General features: G+C 35.8%; 1 protein-coding gene across 1 annotated transcript; it reads right to left on the bottom strand.

Moving 5' to 3' along the window:
* Positions 1–9,017: 9,017 nt before the first annotated feature.
* LOC120270575 lies at positions 9,018–15,142 on the bottom strand. The gene is made up of 6 exons (XM_039277624.1): positions 14,898–15,142; positions 13,739–13,839; positions 11,807–11,884; positions 11,589–11,660; positions 10,839–10,930; positions 9,018–10,104 (listed from the first exon to the last, which is right to left on the bottom strand). The coding sequence occupies exons 1-6, from the start codon at positions 14,919–14,921 to the stop codon at positions 9,479–9,481; spliced, it is 993 nt and encodes a 330-aa protein (XP_039133558.1). The 5' UTR covers positions 14,922–15,142; the 3' UTR covers positions 9,018–9,478.
* Positions 15,143–17,862: the final 2,720 nt, after the last annotated feature.

Raw genomic sequence — 17,862 nt, 5'->3', positions numbered from 1 at the left:
GCACGCCCGTGTGGATGAACAAAACGCCAAGAGACGCGAGTTCTTTTTAAAGTCTCGTCATTTCTCTTCATTTTCACACTCCTCATTCATCTAAGAGCACACCTGCACTCTTCCCCGATTTCATATTACCCATTTGGAGAGATTTCACTTGGTTTTCTGGCCGAATCAAAGTTTTCAAATTCAACTCATCGGTAAGCCCTAATTCTTGTTTTTCTTTGTCAATTCTTGATTTTAATCGATGAAACTGGTTAATGTTGCTTCGTTTCTACAATTCCAAGGGTATTGCATGCTTAGAATGAAGTAAGAAACAATTAAATGGTGTCTTTTTGGATTTTTGAAACGCGGCCGTGCAGTTATCATGCCCTGTGGATCCACACGAGCGTGTGGAAAATTCAACACGACCGTGTGGATTTCTACAGCATTATTCCTTTGAGCCAATTTGAATGATTTCTTTTGTAATTCTTGTAGATATGGCACCTAGGACTAAGATCGCGACTGGTAAACGTCCCAAGGAGCAGTCCCTAGAGATAAAACACACTGAATTCGCTATTCCCGAACATCAGGCTCGTTTTAAGTGTCTGTCGAGACTTCGGTTCGGACAGACTCGATTCCTGGACATAAAGCATATTGCGAGACATACAGCAGGAAGGAGAGTTAGCGGATGAGGTAGAGGACTTGGTGTCGGTTGGAGGGTGGAGACGGTTATTAGAGATCAGAGAGCCTGTTATCCGTACACTTACACTCGAGGTGTTATCCTCATTCGAGTTCGACCATTCTTATGATAGATTTGACAGCAACGACACTATACTGTTCAGAGCACTGGGGGATCACTACAACATGAGTGTAACACAATTTTCGATCTGACTGGGGTTGTACGAGATGGCATTCACGGACACTAAGGAGTATGCTCAGTTACTAACAGACTATCCGGGTGCCTTGACCCCACAGAGGGCGTATGGAGTGCTATGCGGTCAGGGCCAGTATGAGCCATGGGTGTCCAAGGCCACGTGCCTTGCTCGACTTGCGTATCGATATTTGTATGCCGTTATGAGCAGGTCGGTGAACGACTGTGGTGACAATACCGACGTCCTTAGTAGGCAGGAGCTCCTGTATCTTCATTCGATGGTTCAGAGCACACCGATCCATTTGGAACATATCATCACGGAGTATTTACGACATTAGGGGTAGTACGCCAGATTAGGAGTAATCTTCTTGGGTCCCTACATCACGAGATTGGTTATGGATATGGGTCTTTTGACCGCGATTCGGGGGATCGAGAAGGCGAGTATACCTGCTCCGTTGGGCATAGAAACATTGAGACTGATGGGGATGGTGCGCAGAGTTCGGTCCAGAGTGTACGCCTTGATTTCACTTATCCCAAAGGCAGCACAGGGAGGCGACGATGATGCCGAGGCTTCTCAGCCTGCTCCCGAGCCTCAGCCAACACAGAAGGAGACCGAGGAACCTTCTGCAGCATAGGACCCACCCCCAGTGTGCATGGTTTCACCATCTCAAGCTTAAGATCATTTTGAGAGGCTCGAGAGTGCTGTGGGGGTACTACGGACCGAGATTACTGAGGTATGAGCAGAGATAGCAGAGGTCCGGGCGACACAGGTTGCGTAGTACGCGGAGTTCATGGCACGTTTTGATATGTTACAGTAGATTCTTGAGCGAGATGCTACCTCATCATTTGTTCTGCGACCACGAACTCCTCAGGCTCCTCCAGCATCACCATCACCACCTCCACCAGCACCCTTTTATCTAGCACCAGCATCAGCAGCAGAGCAGAGACATGATGACACAGATACTTGACTTTCTTTTTCATTTCTTTACTTCTACATTTTATTATACTCAGAAAGGACTTTCCTTCTGAGTTTATTTTCATTTTGTTATCTCGAGTTGTATTCATTGCCTTATCTTTTATATATACTCGAGTTGTGTTAGTTTTATTGAGCTTTATTGAACTCCCTCGTGTATGCGTGCAGATGGTCTTGTCAGTATGGGAGTTGAGAACTAATCATTGGTACGGCCAATGTGGGTCGTGTGTGCTTCACAACCCGTTGGAACTTTACTCCCAAGGATTTATCTCTATCAAACGCAACACTCGGAGTCAGGGGAGTATTGTTTCAATTGCCACTCTCACATCTATACTGGATTGCTTTATTTTCTTTTGTGTTTGCATGGTACATTGGGGATAATGTACAACTTAAGTGTGTGTGTGTGTGTGGGTGTGTGTGTGTGTGGGGGGAGTTTCATAGTGCACATATCTTTTATATTAGTTTGATTGTTATACATGCTCACATAGCCAAGTCGGTTCACCTTAGTTGCAATGATTGTATTCTTGAGTTTAGGAGAGTTTTTAACATTGAATGTTCTCATGCTCTAGTTTCTACTTGAATTTCTAGGAATTCTTGCCCGATTCACACTTGATTTCACTACTCACTTTTTAAACTCTTTTGGAAACTCAAGTTTGATGTTAAAGGGACTAGTTATAGTTGTTTCTTTAGTTAATTTCAAAAAAAAAAATTCATTGTTTAGTTATGCTTGTTGGGTGGAAAGAGCTACCACCTATGAAGTATGAAGCTACTCTCATAAGTCGGATACTAGTTATGCCCTAATAAGAGAAAGAGCTATCTCATGGGATAAGTGAAAGCTACCACCCCGGTAAAAAGAGCTACCACCTCGAAAGTGTGAAAGCCACCCTAGCGGCCGCTTTGGAAAGTTGGTAGATAAATAAGTCCCTTTTAATTAGAACTTTGAGGAGTATACCTTGGGTTGACTTGAGCGAGTTTACACACACAATTTCGGGTTTGTTGTCCTTTTTTTATTCAAGTTTTTAGCTAGAGCATTGATTTTTGGTATTTAATGTTGAAACTTCCCTTACATGTAGAATGCTATCTTTGTATGCTCTGGTGAACCTAAGGCCAAGCACTTCCAATATTTCCTTCATCTATACCTTAATGTTTTAATTTTTGCTTGAGGACAAGCAAAATCTTAAGTGTGGGGAGTTTGATAAGTGCTTGTGTGATAAGAATGCAAAGTGTTCTTTTCCTTATGATGAGCATTACTTTTATCAGGTTTTAGCGCTAATATGTGTGCATTTATGTTACTTTCATGCATATAGGGTTGTGAAGCCGAATGTTAGAGAAAGAAGCCAATGTAGATCGTGATGCACCATTTGGAGGAAATCTTGAGAAAGAGCAAACGTGAAGACATAAGTGCAGTTCAAGATGTGAGAATGTGTGCTAACCTCCTCGTATTCAAGTTAGCACAATGATTTGGAGGGGCACAAAGGCAGTCACATTCAAGTATTATGGCTTGTGCATGTATAGCAAGATCTCCACCAATGTAGCCGTTTATTGAAAGAGCAAAGCGATCTATGATGTAAACGTGTGCCTGTTTATGTTACCTTGATGAGAACATGGATTCGGGAGTATTTTAGGGTAGCACTATAGCAAGGCACTGTAGCAATTCATTCTAGTAGGTATTGTTCACAACCGGCCAAAAAAAATGAATTCCAGAGAATCTACACGGGAGTGTGGAAATTATCCACGCCCGTGTGGAAATTCCACACGGGACGTGTAGATGCCCGATTCCAGCCCTATTTACGGCCGATTTTAGCCCCGATTTCAACATTCTTTTATCTATCTTTTCCCCAACTTGAGAGAGGGTAGCGGCTAGGGTTGGAGAGGTATTGGCTAGGGATTGGGAGAGGTTCTACAGCTCTGACATCGCGCTCCATTTGGAAGAAGGTTAGTGGGAGAGCTTTCGTCGGCACCGATCCGGCGAGGTGTATCCTAAGCCGGACAAAGGGACCCTTGGATGAGTAGAGGCTTCTCCACAAGACCATCGTCATGACTACCGAGGGGGTTTTCTATGGATTACTTGTTTTTATATTTGATTTCATTGATTGTAACTAGCTCCATTGAGAGCTAAACCCCTTAGTGGGTACTTGGATTTGTGAACCCTAGGATGTATTTGTTTCATTAAACCTTGTTATATTGCTTTCATTAATTGATGTGTTAATTGAGTTTCAATCTTATATGCTTGATTGTTTGAATACTCCCTTAGAGTGACACTAGGGTTGAGAGTTCTTTATGGTAACCCTTGTGAGTGAGTGACACACCACGAGAGTTAAACAAAGCTAGATTGGAGAGGGTTGAGAGGGTGAGTCGAGAGGTTGCGGAGCGTCCCCTTTCCCCTCTTATGTGATTCATCCTACCTCCATTTCCTCAAGTTCTTTGCTGCCATAGTAGAGTGAATGGGCTAAGGGATGACCTTCCGTTGGGGTTTAGTTGCAGAGGCAACGAAGTGAAGTGTTGAAGTGATTTTAGCACCTAGGGCTTAATTGTGACTAGGGACCTCTCACCTGGACCAAAGGGTTAAGTCTATATCTAGGAAGAGGGTTTATCACTTGGAATCCCTAGAACTCCATGCGATTCTATCCGAGTGCGAGGTGTTGAGATTGTTTGATTTCTCCTCCGGGACATAGTATAGAGTTAATCACTGTTGACCTTAGATTTGGGACCGTATTTTGAAGGATTTCCACGACTCATTAATACATTAATTAGGAAGCATAATAGTTGGTTTTGCACTTGAAACGATTGTCCTAGGCAGAACAATATCCGAGTACCCCATTTATATCGATTGCCTTATCTCTCAATTTTATTGTGTCTCTCCTTCTTATTTCTTTTATCTCTTTTTATAATAAATCTCATTCATCATACCATCGATTTATTCTCATCATAGTTAGATAGCAATCATTGTGTTTCTATTCACTATTCCCTGTGGATACGATGCCCATTCACCTATGATTTATTACTTTGACACTCATGCACTTGCGATTTATACCCATATTCGGTGTTGTCAATTGCATAACTTGGAATGCTTGATTTGCATAGTTGTTTGTGTAAAACTTGATGTGCGTAGATTACCGTAGTTATAATTGCCTTGTGTAGTTACAAAACTTAGCGTGCATGAAGCCTATAGTTACACTTGCAAAACTTGGCGTATTTGGGAGACGTAGATGCGACATTACTTTTGAGCACCAGCAAGAACCTTAGAATCTACCTGATAGATATTAGTAGAAGAGTCCATACACATTTCTCCAGGGGATTATTCTGGGGCACTACTCTATCTGTGTTTCTCACCTAGTTCATTTCCTGGCCTTACTTGTCATCCTTCTTCCTTTTAGGTTATCTAGCTATCATCTTTACCCTGAATTAGTGATTCAGCTAGATATTAGAAGATCAATTAGTACTAGAAGTCCAGCCCTTGTGGTTCAACAACCCTACCCCTCGCGAGGTACCACTTTATTCCTTGTTATGATCCGTACACTTGCAGAGAGTGCATCATGGCTAAGAAGACTTTTGCAGGAACTTAACATCACTATGGAAGGGCCTATTAATATAAAGAGTGATTCAATCAGCTATAGCTATACCTAAGAATCCATTTCATCATGATAGGACTAAGCATGTTGAGATAGATTGACATTTTACAAGTGAGAAAATTGAAGACAAGACTATCTCACTCAACTATGTTCCTAGTCATCCCCAAATTGCAGATATCCTAACAAAAGCTCTTCACCGTCCTAATTTCCAAGATTTATGTTTCAAGCTAGGCATGATAAGTATATACAGCCTAGCTTGAGGGGGAGTGTAGAAAACTATTTTAGGATGCTAGCTGTATATTTATGTGTAATGTAAATATTGTAACTAGTCGTGTACAGCAAGAAATTAGGGATGTTTGTTATTAGATTTGTTTCCTTAATTGTGTAATTAGTTAGCAAGTTCCTATTTTTGGGGATTCAAAATGATCCTTTCTCTGTGTACATAAACATGTTCAAACTGAATGAAAGGAGGTGGAATTTCCTCTTCACAAAATTTTTACAGGAAGTATTGAGAGAGAAAAGCTTGGAGTAATTAATCCCGTGTCGTGATAGATCCCTCGGGATGTGAATGTAACCAAGCTCGAGCGTTGTCCAGTAAGGAGAAAGGAAACAATCTGAGCCTAATCGCATCTTGCAGAACTCCATTGAGCTTAACTGTGCCACAATACTCAAGGAAATCAGAAATATATAGATGCGGATCTTCCATCAACGATCCCCAAACTGATTTTGTTGAATTAGACACATGAATACTGTCTACAATTGGTAATTGTTTGCCTCCACTGGGGTTCTTTGCAATGCTAGAATGCAGTCCTTGTGCACTTGGGGCTGCAAACTCCCTCAAAGTCTTGTTATTATTTTCCATGTTTGATTTGTGAGGATTTCTGAAACTTTGATCTCTTTTGATATTGAATTCGGAAGTCTTTCTCAAATTCTTTATCCGGTTTGACTAAACTCTCGAAACTCCAAGCTCTTTGCATAAAAATTAATTACTTAAACCTATGAAGAGATTAAGTAAGGTTAAGAGAATTGGACTAATGAGAAAATTGAAAACGAAACACCTAGTCCAACCAGTTGCAATGCAATTAGTATCAACAGACAAGGTCCCCGACAATGGTGCCAAGAACATGTTGCGTAATAGCAAGCGCACGGTTTATGCCAAGTAGTATAAAAAATGTCAATCCCTCGAAGACCAAGTACAGATTACTAATCAATTGAACCTTAAGCTATGTAGGATAATTACAACACAATAGTGAAAGAATTAAAGTGTTGAAATTGAACTATAAAATGCAAGAATTAACAATAAAGAGGGCCAGGGTTGTGGATTCTGAAGTTCAGTCAAAGATAAACCTAGGTTGGGAATTAATAACAAGGTGTAATGGTGATAGTGTTAGGTCATTCTCAATCTCACGCAAGTGTCTTGAAGGGTATCTACCCTTTAAAACTAGTCTCCCTCTTTTAAAGGGATGACTAGTTGCTTTTGAGCAAGTTAATCCCTAATTAAATGGTGATTAACCTTCACAAAAATGTTTTTCTTTTTTAAATAAATAACGGTGCATCACACCCTCAAGAAACCTTGGTGAGAGATTTCAGGTTTGATCTCAAAAGATTCAAGGCCCAAGTTTACCTTTTAGCAATCCTTGGCCTCTATGATCAAGAAAATGAATGCTTTCACCTTTACAAGCTACTTAAGCACAAGGTTTAAGACCAAATCAAAGGTGCCTTGCCGTTAAACATAAAATGTTTTACATAATACAAGCAAAATCAACCATTAACACCTTGAACTAATTATAACCCAAGGTAGGGTTCTGCACTCTCATGTTTGAGTTACAAAAAGAAGAACAACATAAATATAAATACTGTTCATGCAAGTACAAGGTTTAAAACAGAAAGAACTCTCTTTTCTTTCCTCCTCGGGTAGTGCAATCTTGATCCTTAAGGTTTTTAGCAAGAACTTCCTTTTCTTCTCTTCCTTTTAATTTTTTTATCTTTTTAAAGTCTTTTTCCAGGTTTTTCTCTTGTTCTTGTTGCCACTGTTGTGCCGCCACCCTCTACCCTCTTTTTCTTCTTGCCTAAAAAACCCCAATCCGATGACTTTTATACCATATGACAAACGACTAGGTCCCAACTACTTTTACAGGCCACAGGTGTGTTGCTAGATTGAATGATTGTGTATCTAAAGAACATTGGCCCACCTTGTTGCTTTTCTTCTTGTATTTGGGACACCCTCGTTTGGCATGGGAATTGGGGTTAGTTACACCCTCATGCGCATAGACCAACCAAAATAAATAAATTGCACAAAAGGGAGGGAAATTTGCTATAAATGCTAGGAAATGCATGATAAATAAAAATTAAACAACTAGATGCATGTGAGAATTATGCAATTTGCATCTACGACACAGACTAGTCCTGCAAATTTGGGCAAAAGAAACCCTATCCTTTCCTTATTTCACAATGATTTAGACCTTCCTATATGGCTTTTTGATACTATTAGTGAATAGGGGTTATAGTCTTTAGCTTTCTTTTTAGTTTGTTTCTTTTTTAGTGTGGTCAATATTTCATCTATATTAATTGAACACCTAAAAAACTACGCTAATTCCCTCCTCATACCTATCTAAGCAACATAACACTACCTTTGGAGGAATGATGTATGGCATGAGGATGGACTACCAATAAAATGTGCTAGTGTGACATATTTAAAAGATATCAAAATGTGGAGATATATATATATATATATATATATTAGTTTAGTTTAATAGATAAAAAATGATAAAAGAAAAAAACAATGGCTGGGGTCTGAATTTTATCAATGTTTTATAAATGCTACTTGTAGTGTATTACATCAAATTATTAGATAAATTTCATACATCTAAATGATTCATTTCAAAATTCATTGTCACATAACACACGTATAAAAATTATAATGTAATACATTGAATCTAAAGAAATGTGAGAGAGCTGCATAATATATAAAAATGTGGATTTATACATGTCCCTTGTTTTTCTTTGCTAAATTTGATGAATTTAAAAAACAATAAATAATAATTGAATTAAGTGGTATAAATTTCAGCTTTATTTTGGAAGTAAATGTTACTTACACAAACTGCATTGCACCAAATTATTATATAAGTATACATTATAATAAAAATACATTTAAATCATTCATTTTAAAATCCATTATCACAGTACCGATATCCAATGATTATAGTGTGTAGTACACCGAATTCAAGCACCACAAAAATCTAAATTGGGAACAAGCCACATCTTTGTACCTTTTTTATCTTTTCATCTAAACATACTACCAAAGACGTTGAAATCCTTGTCCCACCGAACGCCCAGCATCACATCCTTCAATCCTAGACCATACCAAGTCAATTTCCTAAATATATTAGATTCATCTAAACAAAAATCATATCATATCAAAACTTGAACTGCGAACACATTTTACATACTTGATTCTATGACAGCAAATGAGAAATCATCCTTCATATGAACTACAATGTACAATGCAAATTAAAAATAAATAAATAAATAAAATTAGAACTTGAGAAAACCTGATGATGACCAGAAGACAGTAACCATTCATTGTAGAAACTTCCTGTTTGAATAACAAAAACAAGACTCTCAGCTCTTCACATAATATAAGCTTCATTTTTCATAAATTAAGACAGGGATCAAACTAGGTTTGATTGTACAAGTTTACACCATTGCTTGTCTGCCACAGTACGTTAAACATCTCGAAAATTCATCTCAATATCATGATCTCCATTAACTTTGAAGCTCGAAAGAAACAAAATAAAACAACAAGGAAATCAATTTCGAGAGGTTCATTTCATCATGCATGACAAAACCACATTTCCATTTGTTCTGATTCCATCTCTTTCAGGTACAGCATCTGTTTCGACGACCAAGCTGGATTTGATCGAATTTTTTCTTCATGTAATAGGAATATAGATATGTTCTTCTCTTATCAACCAATTGCTCTCCACCAGACCTCGCAAGGTTTGAGTTTCCACTAGCATCAAAACTGTAACTGTGCAGTTTTTTTCTTGAGGAATGCCCAAAGTTCCTGTTGTTCTCGGCAACCAACTCCTATGTGTCATGGCTAATAGATTTCTTGCCTTCATTTGATTTCATTTGAAGGCCATGATTTCCCTTGGTAGAAGGTAGACCCAAGGCATTGGCGAACATCCTCTTGGCAGCTCCTATTTGTTCTCTCTCCAGGTTTTGCTTGCTAACCACTTTTCGATTGCACCCACTTGGAATCAAAGTTCCATTGGATGCCTTTTTGCTGGATGGCTGTTGCACCTTTCTATCAACATTAGAGAAACCAGGACTACTTTTAAATGCTTCTTCTTCATTGAGCTTCTTTCCACTGGAAGGCAAGTCACTAATAGGCTGAGTAATTTTGCCTTCAGTGGGGCTGAAAGTAGAGTTCAGCTGTCCTGTAACGTTTTTACCATCATCAGCTGGTGATGTTTCTTCACATTTTTGCAGAATGCTCTGCTGATCAACAGATTTGGCACTACAAATCTTTTGGCCTAGCGCATGTGATATCATCCTTTGGGCAACTAAAGGAACTTTACGAGACTTCGGAACAACAACTTCATGTTCATCACCCTCCTGCAGAGAAAAGATTCGCTCGCGGGCAGCTAAATAAGCGGCTTCTCGTTGCTCAAATGTAATTGAAGGTTGTGTAATTTGTGTCGACTTTGAAACTGGAAAAGAGCACAGGACAAGTATAGTTCAAATAGAGCATTCTCACATAGAAATTCCGCATAAATAGTGTACTGAAAAATGTTATGTAAATATTGGTAGCCATAATTTCTTGCAGAACTCAATGGCAGCAAAACAGTCATAGCAAATGGTGAAAAACCTAATAAGTTCAACACCAATTGAGACCACTTATTATGTAAATGCTCTTATTCTTTTCCTTATTCAGCATATATGTTCGAAAGACAATCAATGCATATGAATTTCTAAGTTTAGATTAGACCAAAGATTATACATAAAAAATAAAATTTGAGTAATTACAGGACTACTAACATAATCTACAAACATCTCAAAGTCTACCAGAAATTAGTTTTTTAACTCATGATGCATCAATGTTAGGAAACTCAGATTCATATATCTTTTGTCTACTCCATCGAGCTTTTCTTAGCTTTCCATCTCCAGGCCCTCTATTTCCAGCTATGAATATTGACACAGTTATATGCTTCTATCAAACTCCAGTTTTCATTTCTCATTGATGATAATAATAGCATGTCCAATAAAATCAGCTACAATAGATAAAACTTGTTAACTTTGATATCAACATAGATAGCATAGGAACCAAAATTGTTAAGAGATCGTAAAAAATGTAAAGAAATCATAGCATGTCTGACCATCTTAAATCAATTATTTTATTTTTTGCCTGAAAGAAGAATAACAGAGACTGGAATCAAGGTGCCACCTGGAGCTTCTTCTCTCCTTAAGATATGATGCAAGGATGTGGATGATTGATCATCATACTGATAAACTATATCACTGACAAGGATTGATGGTCTGCCATACCGAAAACAGAGTCAAGAATTTGTGGGAAGAAGCAAGCGTAGTTTTAGCATAGACAGGCCACTCATACACTTCACATAATTGAGTTGAACCAGAAAATATGAAACAAAAATAACGATGCATAAAAGATTTCAGAATATTAAAAAAATCAAGACGAATTGTTCAAAATGATTTAAATCAAAAGTCAAAGGAAGACACAGCATAACCCCATTAATTTGGTAGTTGGGATGGAAACAAGTAACAGTTAAGATACTGTAAAGCAACAGCGAAATACTGAGAGCCAAATTATCAAATAATATTCACCAAAATAGATGCGTCTATAAAGATTGTGCTCTTGCAAAAAATAAATGCATGTATCAATGACATCCAATAGCAAAATTAAATGTATGGCAGAAAATTATTGTTAACGAAAATCATCAAAAAAAAATTTCTAACATACATGAGAACCTCTCTGGAAAAATAAATCAAATGCTTTGGCATAAAAGTACAATTGCTTCACTGCTACATTAGTTAAAACCATTTTCAGCACATTGAAATGTTCAAATAATTACAAAATGCACACAGATAAACAAAAGAAAAATACCATATTCACATATATAACAGAAACAGCAAATTATCAAAAGGTTTCAAAGAGGATTATTGTCCAACTTACATGGCTGATTCTGGGCATCGCATCAGAACTAAATGCCGATCATCTCCTTCACCGACAGATTCATGAGCAAAGCTGGACAGAAGTTTATTGGCTAAAGTTATAATGACAAAATAATGAAACAACTAGTGAGATAACAGCAGCAAAATTTCCTATCTAAATTATGTCAGATCTCCATTAATTAAATCTACAGACGACCTATCAAATATATATAATCATACCCATAAATATCCGCAAGACGATGCAAAAGCAAGCGATGATATGGACTTGTTGGTTGAAGCTCTAATACACCATCTGAACTGCACCAAGAACAAGTTCACGATGCTGAGGATAATAACTTATATTTAACAAACCAACAAGATAGCAAAGATTATTTGATGATAGTATTCAAAATATCACAAAAGAACATTAAGATAATGACAGTGATTAGTCCATTAGAAAAAAGAGGCTTAAAAATAATAAAGCTCTTCATGCTTCCAAAGCTGTAGAGATCTCTTTCTAGTCAGCTATTGTCCCATGTGCGCAGTTTTTTAAGAGATGCATTGAGGTTTCTAGGTTTTCCCGGGTGTTGAAAACTAGTCTATCATTGACAACCTCAATTACTTTTTCACAAAATGTAGAAACTCTATTACTGCTGAAAAAAGGAAACTGCTAACAGCAGTCATTTTGCCAAGGCCAACTTCTGAACAGATAAAATACTTTCATATTTTTCTTTTAGAAATTCTATCAAAGCCGTTATAGAAACACCAATCTATCTATTACCATCAGGTGAACATGTTTCTTGGAAATGTTAGATGGAAACCAAACACATACTATCCAATCTCAATTCTACCCAAAAGCTTCAGCTTATTGAATGAGATACCCAAAATTACATATTCTTACCTATATTTACAAACTCAACTAATGGGGGCCTATTAGTTACTTTAGTACGATCCAATGATTTGTGGCATGCCAGTCTAGTCCATACATCTCGATCGGAAAAGAATCAATAGAAAAAGAAAGAATCGGAATTGATCAATATCTTTAGAGTAGCAACATTGCAAAAAAACCAATTAAATAAGCTTTAGTACCCATGTGAAATACAAACCAAACATATTACTTGATTTGATTACACCAAAACAGTTGAGCTTATAGGATAAAAGACCTAAACTTATATATTAATATCTACATTTACAGCCTCAACTAATGTGGGACTATTAATTATTCTATGGCACCCCTTGCTACATTGCAAACAATTAATTAAGCAAGCTTTGATATCAAGCTAGATGTAAATCTAACACATAATAGACCTTCATTCAACCCAAAGCTAAAGTTCATAGGATTAAAGACTCAAACTTATACATTCATATCTATATTTACAAACTTAACAAATGCGGACGATTAGTTATTCTAATAAAACTAACATTCTCATTCATAGATTATAATTACCATTAGTAGTACATCATCACATAGCATTCAAAAATGCCATTTCATCCACTATATTGCATTAATGTTTCTTTAGACATTTTAATCTCCTATTGCTGATATTATAAAATAAAAAATGACCGACACTGTGGACAGATAATATGATTGTGATGCATAAAAGACCAAAAGCAATAATGATCAAACAAAGGAGTCTACATCGAGAAGTAAGTGACAGTAAAGAATACTCCTGACATACAAAAACAGTTGAAATTGTCTGAGCAATAAAATTTAACCAGCCAATACTACTAAGTTTTGCCTTGATATTTTGTTGGCACAAGAGAAATATTCACACTTTATAAGCAATTTTTCTTAGTTGATATTGATAAACTTTATTAGGTGCTTCATTTTAGAAGTATTACTAGCCATATTTGGGTGGCAAGATCATTGAAGATGGCCCGGCCTTTTCTGAACTATGATTATACAAGGCCTATTTTACCTCCAATAAATTCAACCTCAACTTTCAACTTGCCCACATTGCTTCTAAGTTCCTCATGATGAAGATAAATGTCAACAAATCCAAAATAATGCACAGTTTCTGTTTTTGGAAATGGAAACACAAATAATACAAAAATTAAACCAATAAATGCACAAGAATAATAAACAATAACCAATATGATTCAGAAGCTGCAGCATTAAAGACTCCGAAAATTAAAATATTTAATTTGCAGTTCTATTACTGTAATTAGTACCTAGCATTATTTTGAAGAAAATCAATTAGAGTCTCTTCTGTGGAAAGAATAAGGTGCTTGCTGATTAAATTGTCTTTGATAAGTGAAGCCAGCTCCTCAACCTACATGATGGCATTAGCATTAAAAGAGGATGTAAAAAGAGATAGATATGATATACACCACAAAAAGACTATGATGATAGGCTAATGAGAATTCCTAACAAAGTTGTTTAAAATTTTAAGTTGGCATCAAATTTGTAACATATAAAAAAATAACACAGCCATTATGACATATCTATGAGTTGATTTTAATGCAAATCAGGCTAAGAAAGGTTTTTTTAAAAGAGAAAGATACCCAAGAGGGCACTTTGTGCTTGTCAATTCTTTGATCACAAACAAAATATAGATGTTGATAGTGTCTGATATAGCCAGCTCTTATTACATTCTAATTCAGACTTTATACATGCACCGGCAACAATAAATATAACAAACAAGAAAAAGTAACAAAAATTAGGAAAACTAACTAAAAACTGAATACTTGACAAAATTTAAATTAGTTGTTCAGACAACCAATTGGGTATTTATCAAAGTCACTGCTCCTGCTTTCCCCTGTTTTTTTTTAACTTGTCATTGCAGTCCTTCAACCAAAACTTGAGTGGTTTGAGGTTTCAGTTTGCTCAAAGAACAACCCTATCCCCCCAAACCTTCTCCAGCAACAAATTCTTTAAAGTTAATCAAATAAGTAATGGAGAAATATCACATCAGAACTAAAGATCACCTATAAGAATTTAAAAATAAATAAATAAATAAAATATTCCCACAAGATGATATTAGTCCACAAACATAAAGCTTTAAAAAAAAAAAAGGAGTTATAAAGATACATGTGAAATAAATTTCACAATTTTGCACCAAGTAGAGGCTTCCACTGGATAAGGCATGAAATAAAACTCCACCACAAAACATAATCAACAACAATAATGCTAAACATACGTAGCACTTAAAAATTTGAACAAATATGAAAGCGAAAAAGGGAAGAGAAACAAATCAATATCCATTCCCTTAAAAATTCCCTCTACTAGCACCAATCAAAATTGCAGGAATCTTGAATTCAATTGCAAAGAAAAGAAATTTCCCCAAATCCTATATAACAAAAGAACATACAGAGAAGATAGCAAGATTACCATTGCAAACTCGGTCATAGCCATGGAATTCTCAAAGGGTTCTTCCTCCTCGTGACAAACTCTCTCAAAGAACTTGGATCGTGGTGAAAACCAGTACCGAATTTGGCCGCCGAGAAGGATAAGATGTGGAAGTCGTAAACCCTAGAAACAAAGAAATCCAAAATTCCTCGGATTTTAACGGTTGAAGAGTTTTACTTGGGAAGGCATCATTGGTTCTTGGAAGTAGCCGAGTGTCAGAAACATGGTCAACGTTTATCCCTTCTCGTTTTTATTTTAAAAATTAGTATTAATTAATATATTTATAATTAATTAATTAATATTTTTATAATAATTAAAAATATATATGTGGGTGAAATTGATTTTATTTGACTAATTTTTTATTCTTTAAATTTGTATTTTTAGTTATGTCTTTTGAAAATGGGATCATTAAATCAATGAAGCTTTAAATTATTTCAAATGATGGAGGAATTTTGTTTTTATAGCAGCTTTCTATTTGAATTAAATATATATATATATATATAAACTACTTAATAAGCTTTCTCATTTAAATGAAGTTAGAGATGTGTGGAGATGTAGAATGCAATTGCAAGTTCAATAAACACATATACTCTTATTTTGTTTAAATTATAAGGTTCAATTTTGGATTATCTTCAAAACAAACACTTTGAATAAGAAATTCAGTGCCAATACATTAATAAATATAAATTAAATTATATATATACTATGAAAGCAAATATTACTCCCTCCGTTTCTTTTTATCTGTCACAAGTCTATGTTCCTTTTTATCTGTCATTTTTTAACATCAAGAAGTATTTATTATTTTTTTTTCAAAATTACCCTTAACACTTTATTCAACTCGTTTTTTATAATTAAATATGAGAGAGAAATGTGAAAATATAAATTAGGGGTAATTTTTGAAAAAATAACTAATTTTTTTAAAAATTTTGTGAAATAATTAAGTTTATTAGTATGTGAGATTCGGTTAACCACGCAGATAAAAAGAACGAAGAGAATATATTACTAGTAAACATCATTATGAATAGTCTATTAACTCAATGATTAGTTTGAAGCAAAGCATTATTGTCTCAATGGCTTTTGAAACAAAGGTTAATAAGTAGGCTTGGCACTAGATCTTTAGGAAGAATCAAGCATGGTACTTTTATGAAATCATGACATGAAAAACTATATTTATTTATTGAACTCTAATTATTATTATTATATACCAATAATTATTAATTTTCCATCACAATTTTTCTTTTATTTTAGTAGTGGGGTTGTGGTTGTTGGAAAAATAATAATAATAATAATAATAATAATAAAAATATGAGAGGAAATGAAGGAGAACCAATCCCTGTGTCGTGGATGAGCCACTACATTAAAAGCCAAATCTAGCACGACCGTGATGCCACTGTTAGCACTCATCCACTCACTAATGTTAGCACCATCCACTCACTAAAGTTAGCACAAATACATGCACTCATGGCCAAAAGCTTAGAACAACATATTTCAATTGCCTAGAAGCTTTTATTTTATTTTATTTTATTTTATTTTTTTCTCATAAAGAGAGCTGGGAGAAAAAAAGAACGACAATCTAATAACTCAGCTCCCCAAGAAGCAAAAAAAAATCTGTAGAGGATTTTAAAATCTTCTAAAGGTACCTAGTTCAGAAAGATAAGATCAAAAGTAGTTGAGGAAGATAGGGAACACAAGTTTTATGTTTATCTTTGTTCATTTTTTATTTTTTATTTTCTCCACCAAATAAAATAAAATAAAGATAAAGATAATTACTAGCAACTATTCCTCTAACAATCCCCCATAAATGGTTTGCTTGTAGGAATAAATTCTAGGCAAAGGGAGGTTTGTATACTTAAGCATCAGTGTCTTTCGATAGAATTGAAACATAGTGAGTTGAGGCAACAACTTTATCAATGAAGTGAAATTGTTCTTGAACTTCATAAACTTGCTGTTTTAACCAACTTGTACTATAGCTATAGTCAGCCCATTACTATAGCTTTTTCAGCCAACACTGTAGCATCCCAAGACTGTAGCAGCCCGAATTTTCATTACTTTCTTCTTTCTTTCTTCTTCTTCATTGTTTTCTTCTCTTAGCCGAATCCTTGTTATCCCTTGGAATTTTTCCAGTGACCCGATTCCTGTGAACCAAGCTAGAAACTTCTTCCTTCCTTTACTTGTGAGTATCCTACAAGTTGCGATTTAAGTTTTTATTTCGTATTTTACTCGTATTTCACTGTTTTTGAATTCTTGGAAAACATAGGATTTGAGCATGTTGTGTGGGTGATTTGAGGCTTAAATCAAAGCCAGTGATGTTGTGATTCTTTGTGATTAATTTTGTAATGAAATTTAAAAGTTAGATGATGTAAATCCAGGAAAAACCTTTGTATTAGGCCCGGTTTTACTATAGCGGGTCTTAGTTACTGTATCAATATTGTAACACCGGTAAACTTTAGTTGTTTCTTTAGCTTCTTTGGTCTAGAGTAAAGCTCAGACCTTAGAAATTCATTGGTAACCTTTAGACCTAGTTTTGAGCCAACCCTAGGATCGATTTAGGGTTGTTTATTAAAGAAACTTAGGGTTCGATTTATTTTGTGCTAATTCTTGTTAGTATTTTGTTGTGCTTTGGCAAGGAGGTGAAGCTTTGGCTCGAAGTAAGGAACCTACAGAGGATTAGCATTCGGGGAAGTGAAAATCATCTAAGTTATGAGTGAGATTAATTAAGCATAAATCTATTAGAATCATACCTATATATTCATACATACATACATACATATATATATATATATATATATAGCTAGCCTGTTGAGGTGGTGTGGAAGATCATCAGACTTATTGGTCTAGTTCAGGTGGGAATATAAAGCCATGACTGGGTGTTCATCAGGAAGCTGAGGTCACCACATTGTGGACTGATGGGTCAATGTCAAGGACATGAGTACCTTAACGGCTCTAA

This window comes from Dioscorea cayenensis, chromosome 10, assembly GCF_009730915.1.
Source record: "Dioscorea cayenensis subsp. rotundata cultivar TDr96_F1 chromosome 10, TDr96_F1_v2_PseudoChromosome.rev07_lg8_w22 25.fasta, whole genome shotgun sequence".
NCBI classification, from domain to species: domain Eukaryota; kingdom Viridiplantae; phylum Streptophyta; class Magnoliopsida; order Dioscoreales; family Dioscoreaceae; genus Dioscorea; species Dioscorea cayenensis.
The sequence above is the reverse complement of the archived record's forward strand: the minus strand, read 5'-3'. Positions and strand labels throughout refer to the sequence as shown.

Excerpts from the sequence above, each read along its gene's own strand:
- LOC120270575 (XM_039277624.1), bottom strand. The coding sequence starts at position 14,921 with ATGGCTATGACCGAGTTTGCAATG. Across the intron at positions 10,931-11,588 it reads CGATGCCCAGAATCAGCCAT|ACCATCAATCCTTGTCAGTG; the intron begins GTAAGTTGGACA and ends TCGGTATGGCAG. Across the intron at positions 10,105-10,838 it reads AAGGAGAGAAGAAGCTCCAG|TTTCAAAGTCGACACAAATT; the intron begins GTGGCACCTTGA and ends GCTCTTTTCCAG.